This window comes from Amphiura filiformis, chromosome 16, assembly GCF_039555335.1.
Source record: "Amphiura filiformis chromosome 16, Afil_fr2py, whole genome shotgun sequence".
Taxonomy (NCBI): domain Eukaryota; kingdom Metazoa; phylum Echinodermata; class Ophiuroidea; order Amphilepidida; family Amphiuridae; genus Amphiura; species Amphiura filiformis.
In genome coordinates, this window is record NC_092643.1 from 9,252,411 (window position 1) to 9,264,240 (window position 11,830).

The following is an 11,830-nucleotide window of genomic DNA, read 5'->3' on the forward strand; positions in this document are numbered from 1 at the left end:
TGTGTATGCAATGTTAATTTGATACAGTTTTGATACATAAAAGTGTATGAAATGAGGGTTCCAATTCAAAGCCTTTTATTTCATACATTTTTCATACGTATCAAAAGTGGTGTATCAAAAGTGTATCAAATTTCAGCCAGGGTTCCAAGAAATTCAGCCAGATTCCATTCCTGGGGCATTGCTAACGCATCCTGGAACAAGACAATGTGCTAACAAACCATTCTAATGTCAAATCAAGCAAATTAGTAAAGAAAATATCTTGACTAGAGATTAATAAAGAGATTTAAACAAAGTAATAAAGAAAATATCAACAACAAGAGAAGCAACGACACAATGTGCCCACAAACCATGCAAATGTCAAATGTAAAGCAAACTATATATAAACTGCTGTAAAACTTCCACAAAATCATTATTATTGCCAGAAGTTACGAACTTAACTCAGCTCATCCACTGTCAGAGATCTCTGCTGTTTATCATCAGATAGTACCACCAGGAAAGATGTTGGCACTCAAAGGCTTAGTACTAGTCTTAGTTATTGTAGCCACTAGTAAGGCCCAAGTTGGCGGGCCAGGTGCAGGCCAGGGCCGGGGCCAGGGGAATGGCGGGCCGCCCGATACGATCCCCTGTACTAATGCTGCTGATAAAATGCAGGCTTGCAGGTGTTGCAATTCCGAGATCCCCTGTACTAATGCTGCTGATAAAATGCAGGCTTGCAGGTGTTGCATGCAGTCGAATTGTCCAGATGAGTCATGGGAGGAGGGTTACAATGGTAACTGCTACAAGTTTTTCCCTGCATCCACCGTGTCGGACTGGAACGCAGCATTGGCTCACTGTAAAAGTTTGGATGCTGATCTTGTCAGTATTCATTCTGAAGAGGAGAATGATATGGTGTTTTGGCTAGCAAGGAATGGTGCTACAACCGTGGCTGATGGCCCCAGTGTAAGTAGGCCTATATATTCATATTTTTGCAGTTTTAGTGGTTTTAGCCAAGCATGCAACTAAATATAATACATTGATCTTAGAAATGAGCCAAGGAAGCCAATACTTGCATAGGTCTTGTGGTTCTTCAGTTAACCCCATGAGAACTACCTGCCTATTGGTAAAAAAGTAGTTTTCATTATCAATTGGACCAATCAGCAACATTGTTAGAATAATTTCACCACACAAAAAAATTGGGGTGAATTATATGCAAAACTCCATTCTGATTGGTGATTAAAGTGAAAATGTCATGTAATTGACCAATCAAAGGCAATGTTAGATCAGCAGGTAGTGCTCAGGGGGTTAAGACCAATAATGTGTCAAAGCAAAGGTTATGGGCATTGGCCACCTACCAAGAAAAATCATGCCTTGGGATCTCCTTTATAGAACTCATACCATTCCTCTTGTGTGTCAGCTTTATTTGTCTCAATATATGAGTGCAACCGCAAGGTCATAAAGCTATGATATACTGATACAATTTCTGTCAAATAGTTTGTTTGTTATTCTTTCATTGCGCAATGGGAATATTTAAAAATCAAAATTCTCGCCTCGTAATAATCATGTAATACTTCCACAATGCGTCTTATTCACCTGCATATATTTCGCATAATGGTGTGGCAATTGTCTCGATACCATTTTTTGCCCTGATGTGGCACAGTGGCAGTGAGGTATTGAGGCAGCTGTTTTGTGCATGCATCTATGCAGGGGTTTTAAGCGTGTGTACTGCAGCGATTTGAGTGAATCGGAGAGTGAATGCTAGCAATTTGAAGCTGAGAAAACCAAGGAAATGTGCATTCATAAAGCTTTTTTCCCTGTTTTGAAAGTGCCATGAACCCTCAACAAATTATTTAAAAAAAGTATGCTTCTTGTCGCTACTCTGAATCTTCCCTTACACCGTTGCAGGGCCGGATTGCCCTGTGCAGTGTGAATCTTCTATTTTAGCCGTAAAACACCATGTTTTTGTCCAAAATAGGGTTCAAGAATTGCACAATTTTATGCCGCTGTTATATAGCAAAATTCAGCTTCAATTTGGACTAAAATGTCCTAGTAGAATCTAAAAACTTGGCCACTTTAGTGCACATATGCCTTCCTCACGGTGTGTTTGGGGCCTTCAAATTTTGGCCTGGCCCAGAGCCACCAAAAAGGTAAATCCGGCCTGGGAAGGAACTTGTATGTTGTCCTCATTTATAATTATTATGATGCTATCTGTCTGATGACATATGTCGACTGGTCAGAATTATTTAAGTCATTATGTTTGCGTATTATGAATTTTAGGGTCGGTCAGGTTTTTTGTTTGAGGCCTAAGAGGATGTCCTTCTGATATCAAATAATTTTATTATTATTGATATTTTTGATATAAAACAGTCTTTGAATTAAACTTTATAAATCTAATGATATGTAATGAAAGAGGCGGCCTATGCTTCACCCTAGCAGGGCGTAAGACAATGTAGCTAGGAGGAAAAGCCATCTATCACTTGAAAATTTTGACCTTTTGTATTGAAGATATACATTTTTCCCCAAAAGACCTAATTTAAGTACATATCATTATTCATAAAGTTTACTTCAAAGATATCAATTTTAAATAATTTGCCATAAAATTTGTATTATATTGTGAATTTCACAAATTTATTTGATATCAGAAGGACATTCCTCATATTCAGAATGCAATTTGATGTGTGATGTGCTCTCATGTCCCACAAAAATACTGTGCAAATGTTGCTATTTGATCCCTTAATGTTATATCGAAATTGATCTGATGACATGTAAACAAAACAAATTTGGCTGATTCCATTTAGGTGTATATTGGGATATGGGATGTAAATTTTCAGGAAATTTCCTATTTCAGGAGATTTTGCTTGGAAATAAGGAAATAAACATTTTCAGGAAATGTTAAAGCAGGTTTGAAAAGATTAATCAATTTCATATCATAAGATCATTATACATCTGTTTTGAACATATTAGATCAACATTTGTAATTTTTTTTTCACATTTTAAATTTTTACTGACCCCATCATGTGATTTGTAAGCTGTTTGACAATCCGCTCTTAGGACTCACTTGTCGATACGTAATTGCATGAAAGTCGATCATTTTTTCTGCACATCATTTCAAAACAGTTATTTTGTAATAGGCCTGAATTTTGGTAGATTTGTCAGCTATTTGTGCATACTCTTATGATAACCAGTAATTTGGCCCACATCACTGTGATTGGTACATGGTGTACAGGGTGTTCCAATAAAGATGTCCATTTGGGAGGTTCTAAAAGTAATGCAATCCTCAAATTATTAAGATAATAGGAAATTCACTTACAGAAATGATGAGCCTGTTTATTTTTTTTACCTTGTGTGAATTTTTCATTGGATTTGGTTCACTGGTTTTAGCACTATTTGTCCCATTTCAAGTTTGCCATTTAGCACGTTTCACAGTCATGTTCTAAGGGAACGGTCATTATTTACACCAGGGGGAATGGAGGATTGCGAAGGGGAACACAAAATTTTTCGTCAACAAAATTGAAATCCTCCATTCCCCCGGCATAAATAGCGACCGGCCCCTAAATACCCAAATCTGAAAATATGTGTATTTTGATCCAGCAAATCACTCAAACTGTTAAATTGAAAGGTCTTTGTTTTTCTTTGTCAATTTTGGTTTTAATGCAGGTTTGGATTGGTTTCACTGATGAGACTACAGAAGGCAATTGGGTGTGGACAGACGGGAGCCCTGTTGACTACACTAAATGGTTTGGGGGAGAGCCCAACAATTTCCATGGCAACCAAAACTGTGCAGAGATGCGTGTATTTCACTGGAGTGATTTTTATAATAGCAAATGGGATGACAGATGGTGCACTGATGGTGGTCGTTCTTTTATTTGCAAGATTACAAACTAGTAATCCAACAACTTAACAAATAATGTATGATAATCAATAGATGGGGGAAGGTGAACTTTTCATTAAGAACTTTAATCACTTGAATGCCTGGCTTGAATGCTTTATTTGTAAATCACATGTCCAAAACAGGGGAAGTGCATGATAACCTGATAAACATTCATTTTTAATCGTCATTATGTGACACGATCTGGTCCATGGAGGCCAACGGATGCATTTTTGAAAATGAGTTACTGTAATTATTACATTATACATACAATAGGCTGAAAACCAGGGGCGTAGCCAGCTTTCTTAATCGGGGGGGCAAAATAAAATTTTGAGGAAAAAAAAAAAAAAATTGCAGTTGCATCATACAATACATAGAGACTGTATGTCTTTGAGCTTCCCGAAATTGGGATGATGTGCGCACGTAGCGCAAAAAAAAAAGAAGGTATTTTACACTATTTTAGCCCATTATCCGGCTAAAAAGGGCTTTATTGTTACAATGTGCTAGCAGAAGGGACAAATTATGTATTTTACACTATTTTGGCCCTGAATTTTGCTAGAAAAGGGCTCCTTGCCCTTTTTCTTTTCCTTTGCCCTCCTGATTTTCTCTTTCATTTTTTTTTTTTTTGGGCACTTTTTCTTTCATTTTTTTTTTTTTTTGGGGCGGCACTCTGCCCCCTGCCTCCCGCTGGCTACGCTACTGCTGAAAACACCAAAGGTCTAGCATACTTGGTTCTAAAGTTCATGCAGTTTTTTGATGTCTATTTTCTTATGTATTTTATTCCATATTTTTACCTTTATCTCGGTTTCAAATTTGCCGCCTTTGGCCACCATGGACCAGATTTTGTACTAGGGCCTATATTTGGTAATCCAAACACAAGAAAGTTATTCCTACCGCTCAGAATTTTCAGATGGTTATTCTATCTTTCATCAGTTAGACTGAGACTGAAAATTCCGAGAGGTACGTAGGAATAACTTTCTTGTGTTTGGATCAAAAGATTTAAACTTTAATCATTGGATATACCAACACAGATGAACTTTCATGAACGTTTACATATTTGGTACTTTAGGGACTGTTCACAAACACTTGTTAGGGGGGCCTGATGCAAAACAATTTCATCGCAAAAATTTTTCGGGCCCCCCTTTTGAGATCTCAAAAATTTCAGTGCCCCCCTTTTTGACATGAAAATTCGGTCAACCCAATAGAAAAGCATATAAACTCAATTCTCCCAGGAAAATTGTGGTCATTTTTTTCAGGCCCCTCCCCTCCCTTAGGAGGGTCAAAAAATTTCAGGGCCCCACTTTTTGCATCAGGCCCCCTTAACAAGTGTTTGTGAATGGTCCCTTACTTTGAATTTTAAGCTTTAAAATGGTATAGTGGCATCTGTGGCAATCAGAATGTAGACAGGTAGGCCTACCAGTAATTATGCTCAAAAATGTATTATGTAGTGATTTAGGGATTCAATCATGTTTCACTGTTGTTCCACCGATAAACAACGATGCGTCTGCGTCGTCTGCGTGGTTTACTTTACGAAGTAAACCATGCAGACGCGCCGGACGCGAGTTGTTAATCGGTGATGAAAAATGGTGAACCATGATTGAATCCCTTTCAACAACGAAAACAAGCTAAATATCGTCTAATTCACATGATTCTTTCATTCGGAATATCCGTTTGTCATTGCCACACAACCTTACAAGAAGGTCGATGATTTCTCTGTTGATAATCAGCAATAAAACTTAAGAATAAAGAGTTAATATTTAGCTGTTACTTTAATAACAGATTAAGAAAGTGTTTACGCATAAGTTCCAGGTATGACAATTTTATGCGCTCATGCGTAACCTTGCTTTCGCGTATACGCTACTAGAAATGTGTGGATTCATCACAGATTAACAACGCTTGGCTCCTGTACAAAGGTATAGGAAGAGTTGTTGAAAAAAGTACTTTGATCATACCTTGAAGCTATTGTGCGATTTTAATAAAACATAAGAATTTTTGTTTTCCACAAAATGTTAGTTTTCACTATCAGATATGCCCCCAGTTAATTTTGAGCTAAACCAAATGAGGTAAAAACAGCAAAATTTGCTATTTCATGAAATTCTTTCTAGCGCCTATAATTATTGGCAATGCGTTGTGTCAGTTATTACTATTATTATTTCAATATTTTGAATAAAGAAAAACAACATTAAAATTGGACGGAAATCGTACATTAAGGCTTTAAAGGTGGGTGACCTGATTGACAGCCTCATCCCCAACTTTACCCTATCAAAATGCAGATTTTGGTATCAGGTGAAAGGTCATATTTTTCTCATTAACATATTGAAATTAGGCATTCCAAATCTGTATATTTCCGAAGAAATCATCCAAAAACTGTCGAATTAGTCTCAAATATGGTATACCATATTTTTGACTAATTCAGCAGTTTTTTGATGATATCTTCGGAAATACTGACTTGGAACTAGGCTAATTTCAGTAAATGAGAAAAATAGGATCTTTCATTTCATATCAATTTTTTACATAATCATGATGATTATCATTAACTAGATTTCGCGGTTCTCGGGTTGGGTGGTTTTTGTGACTATCTCTAATTTATACCCAACACCTGTTACCCATATAGGCCTACTTGCCCTGACCTTTTAAACTACTTTGCCATGTGCCGTTTTGGAATCCGATGAGATGCACCTGCACGATTAACCACACTGTAATGCTTTCCGATGCTCGCACTGCGCCCATCGGTACTCCGCGCACTACATGATAGCGCACTGCACGCACGCGATACGCACCGCGAGCAAGCGTTAGCGTGCGGACAGAGGGAGGGACGGACGGACGGACACGCCATGATTAGTATTATGATAAAAACACTGTAGACTACCAGTTTTAAGCTGTATTAAATGTCAGTAATTCCATGAAGAATTAGTCGCATTTACAATGAAAAGTTACATGATCTTTTTGCATGAATGCTTGGGACAACAGTTTATGTTATACACAAGTTTTAAAGAATTTGATTTTTCCAAATATATCCGGTCACCTTCCAGGGTGTTTGGGACTTTCTGGTATACTGCTGTGTAATTTATATCTTTTATTTTCTGATTTTTCGTTTATCTGTTCTTATTCTTGTGTTGTATACGGTGATTGTACTTTCCGCTGTGTGTATGTTTCCCACAGAGTGACAATTAGCAAGGATGGGCTTTTTTCATGGACAATTTCATGGTAAATTTGTGTTGCATGACTACATCGAACGACCTGACACAAATATTATTAAAAATGAAACATTTTCTTGTTAATTCTGCAGGCCAGTGGCGTAGCTAGGGGGCAAGGGAGGGCATGTGCCCTGGATGCCATCTGGGAGAGGGAGGTGCCAAATTAATCAACCAATTCAGTGCCCTCAACACCAATCCTGCCCTCAGTGGTGAAAGTCAAAATTTTTGTGCACTTCGCACACATTTCAATACTAATAGTCATTTGAAAGACCATATTGAGACCGAAATTTAACTTGATCATAACCAAATTTGTAGTAATTGTACAAATTGCTGTGCATGGAATTGGTGAAAGGGTGCCATTCTGTATCCTTTACCCCAGGCGCCACGACCCCTAGCTATGTCACTGATCCTATTGGCTATGGCACATCATGATTAAAATGCTAGATATCTCCCAAAATGGGAAATGGAATTACTTGGTTGTCTGTCACTTTTTTTTAATTTGCAGTAGAAAATATTAAGGGATCTGGAATGAGCGTTTTAAGCGTTTCGACAGTATTTTTTGTGGGACATGAGAGCACATCAGACAAATCGAATTGCATTCTTAATACACAGAATGTCTTTCTGATATCAAATAATTTTCATTTCTTGAAATTCACGATATAATACAAATTTTATGACAAATTATTAAAATTTGATATTTTTCACATTTTTGATATATAACAGTCCTCAAAGTAAATTTTATAAATCTAATGATATATTCTTAAAGTGTATGTAGCTGGAAGGAAAAGCCGACGATCAGTTGAAAATTTTGACCTTTCATATTGAAGATATGGATTTTTTTCCCAAAAAGGCCTAATTTTTTTGTGTTTTGGGAAAAAAAAATCCATATTTTCAATAATGAAAGGTCAAAATTTTCAATTGATCGTCGACTTTTTCATCCCACCTACATACACTTCAAGTATAAATCATCAGAATTATAAAGTTTACTTTGAGTACTGTTAAATATCAAAAATATCAATTTTTAATGATTTGCCATAAAATGTGTATTTCATTGCGAATTTCAAAAATCTAAATTATTTGATATCAGAAAGACATTCTTCGTATTCAGAATGCAATTCGATATGTCTGATGTGCTCTAATGTCCCACAATAAATACTGTCCAAACGTTCATACCCCACCCCTAAGAAAGCTGGGCCAGTAAATTTGGTCCAGTATCTTCAATCTCACTGGCCCAGAGGACCAGTACAAAAGAGAAACCTAAAGGTCCGTTCTAGCTTCACTGCATCTGCATTGCGATGACTTGCGTTTGTTACCTGTATTGCAGTCTCTTTCCAAAATATTACATATTGCAATAAATTTAAATTCATTTTAACAGGATTTTCAGTGCATTGCGTTGAGTTACGGAAGAAAATGATCGATTTGATTGACCAGATTTAGTCCACTCAGGCTAATGTCGATAAAAGCGAAACTGAGATATAGCCAGAAATTGGTTAGGCTTACAATAGTTAGTCATAGACTATGAAGATGTTGAAAAATATTGTAAGTTCGCAACCAAATTGGTTATTAACATGGGGTTTGGACTGATAGAAAGGGAATTTGTAACTTCATATAAACCTGATAATAGTTCAATTTTGAACAAATATGACTTTAGCCAGAGTGAATTGGATCAGGTTGCATATCGGTAACGCACCACAAATGTAGTGAAGCATGAACAGACCTTAAGTCAAACCCCGCCCCTGGACCCCACATCTTTGGGCTTGCGCTTCAACTTCAACTTTCATCCTCCACTTTCAGTGGCATACCTAGGCCGCTCCTACCTGGGGGATGCTGGAGAGAAGTTGAATTTTGCCGCTCCATTCATCAACAGCCCAAAAAGGTTAGACTATGAACATGTTGAAAAATACAAGTAAGTTCGCAACCAAATTGGTTATTAACATGGGGTTTGGACTGATAGAAAGGGAATATGTAACTTCATATAAATCTGATAATAACTCAATTTTGAAAAAATATGACTTTAGCCGGAGTGAACTGGATCAAGGTTGCATATCGGTAATGCACCGCAGATGTATATAGTGAAGCATGAAAAGATCTTTAGTGAGACCCCGCCCCTGGGCCCCACACCTTGGGGCTTGCACTTCACTTTCATCCCCCATTTTCAGTCGTGCTGCAGTGCCCCTACATCAACAGCCCAAAAGGTTGACCCAATATTTTTGGATGGTTTGCAAAAGAGAAAGGATAATAGGCGATTCTTTAATAATTCTCCTTCTGCCACCCTTCCTTTTTGCTGCCCCTGCTTTTACCCCCAGGCAGCTTGCGCTCCCAAAGTCACCTCAAATTGCCTATATGTGACTGGACACCACGAATCAGACGTAAAGTCGGCCCCGGTCAATTTTGTTTTATTTCGTGTTTAGAAAATATATATCATAAGCTTTAAAATGGTATATCATTTGACGTCCAGAATCGGGTTATGGTTTGTTGAACTATGTTCCTTCAACAAATTGAACCTTTTTCAGTTCTACATGTGTCTCTTTTTTCACATTTCTGGTAATAAATATCAAACGGTCATAATTGGCGGTTATTTCAAATCAGCCCCAAGTCAACGAGGCTCAGGAATGTCCTCTCATTGTTAATTAATGGTTATACATACCTAGACAAAATACAATGCTTAGGTAGAAGCTTATTATCCTCTTCAACAATAGGATTATTGATTGGTTTAAACAGTGTTTGATGAGATACTTGTCGCACCAAATTGAGGTATCTATGAATACTACCTTCACACAGATTTTACACTGTTACTCAGAATACAATTTGCCGACTTTACGGCTCATTCGTAGTGTCCAGTCACATTATGTGCATGACTTTCTGTAATAAATATACACCAATGAAAAATACCTTCAATTCAGTCTCTTATAAAAGCAAGTGCTATAAAACGGTACATAGTGACTGAATATAGACAGCAATATTAAAATATACTGATAGCTGAATTTGAATCGTTTTAATATTGTGTTTGCGAATTGAGACGGGATAGTCATGGAATATTAACTAATGTCTGCATGGTGGTCACGAAATGGGTACCTCATGCCAGTGGAGTCAGTAGGGGAGGGGCAAGACTTCTCACAGGAGGCCAGCTCACCCCTTTTCCTCCTTGGGTATGCCAATGAAGGCTCTTATGCCAATGATTGGAATCCCAGCTAGCCAAAATACGTTTTTAAACGTTAAAAATCGTTTCACTTTGGTTTAAGAAACGTTTCAATATTGCGTTTTAAAAACGTAAATGTGTGGAGTTTTGAATACGTTTCAATAACGTTTGCATGAAACGCGTTTGATTACGTTTTTCACGCGTAATATTACGTTTCACTTTTGTTTAAAAACCGTTTCAATATTGCGTTTTTAAAACGTAGTTCTAAATCGTTTCAATAACGTTTGCATGACACGCTTTGAAAACGTTATCAGACCGCTTTTCCAAATGCTAATAAACCGCATCACTTTGGTAGTCCAAGTTATCATGGTTATGACGTTAACACTTGATCTCTTGTGTAGTATATAAGACATGAAACCATGAAGAAATACATTAACCATGAAAGTAAAAGATGTACACCATGAGATAATGTATAACTCCATGTCCCCAATGTCTTCGACATCAAGACATGTTCAGCGTCCCATCAGTCCAGTCCTGTTGCATCGATTATTCTTGCCGGCAGCTGGCAGCATGATTCGGATAACCAAAATATGAAAGCCAACCTTAGCTAGGATATTAAATGTGATATTAAAATACATTAATGTAAATGTATTCTGCGCTAAAATCATAAAAGTATCCTTACACTTGGAAAAAATCAATTCTACAACTCACTGAACTGAACTGAACATGTGAATTAAAACTAAACCATATTTGGGTAAATTTATTTATTTAATAGATGCGCTATCTATTTTTCTTCCAAGTGTAAGGATACTTTTTTTTTGTATATAAACCAACAAGAGACTTGCAATGGGCAACTAGCGTGAATATTATATTGATTATAATCAGAAACAAATGGCACATTTATACCATGTCATGCTATTAAAATTTACAGAATTAAGAAATAAAAGGGCCTCAATTAAAACTGAAAATGAAAACTTACCTAAATGAGTAGACCTAATGCTGTTATACTTTACTCTTGGAGCTGGAACACTTATCATTAAATACAACAAAAATACATGTAGAATTGTATCGCTTTCTCCACACCAGAATCAAATTTGAACAGCTAATATATAGTAGTTGAGCAGTAACCACGTATAGGCTAGTCAAGTATAAGGTCACTGAGATCAAGGATACTAGTACTATTGTACTGTGTAGTAGTCACCATTGCTCGCCATCAGTGCAGACTAAAATCATATGTCAGTAATTCCATTAAAACGCAAATGTTTCGCCCAAAACATAGCTGCAACTTGTCTACAAAATCAAAGGCCTATACACGTTTATCTTTTGATCTATAAACATGATTAAAGGTTAGCTAGGCCTATTAAATTCCACCGTAAACAGTCAGCAATTGAGATTCACAGATATATCCGTTGATGCATGGTCAAAACGGTTACAATTTGTTACTAGTATTTGAAACACACAAACCGCACTAACGGTGGGTAGTCTTAGTCCCAACCGGCTTGTGCTCCTTGAATAACGAGGAGCACAAGCCGTCTGGGACCGAGACTAACTTTCGCCGGTTCATTATTTTACTGAAATCGAGACCGTGCGTTACCATGGTTACATCTTTTGAAAGTTGATTTATAAAATAAAGCAATGTAAATTTACCGG

At 37.1% G+C, this 11,830-nt stretch overlaps 1 protein-coding gene across 1 annotated transcript; it reads left to right on the forward strand.

Annotated features, from left to right (window-relative positions):
- The first annotated feature begins 393 nt into the window (after positions 1 to 393).
- On the forward strand, positions 394 to 4,156 carry LOC140135509 (echinoidin-like). The gene is made up of 3 exons (XM_072157034.1): positions 394 to 659; positions 717 to 939; positions 3,634 to 4,156. The coding sequence occupies exons 1-3, from the start codon at positions 499 to 501 to the stop codon at positions 3,859 to 3,861; spliced, it is 612 nt and encodes a 203-aa protein (XP_072013135.1). The 5' UTR covers positions 394 to 498; the 3' UTR covers positions 3,862 to 4,156.
- The last annotated feature ends 7,674 nt before the right edge of the window (positions 4,157 to 11,830 follow it).

What these genes read in the sequence shown, in the direction of transcription:
- LOC140135509 (XM_072157034.1), top strand. Translation starts at nt 499, where the DNA reads ATGTTGGCACTCAAAGGCTTAGTACTAGTCTTAGTTATTGTAGCCACT. An exon ending in GATAAAATGCAGGCTTGCAG is followed by an intron (nt 660 to 716) that starts GTGTTGCAATTC and finishes GCAGGCTTGCAG; the next exon opens with GTGTTGCATGCAGTCGAATT. An exon ending in CCGTGGCTGATGGCCCCAGT is followed by an intron (nt 940 to 3,633) that starts GTAAGTAGGCCT and finishes GTTTTAATGCAG; the next exon opens with GTTTGGATTGGTTTCACTGA.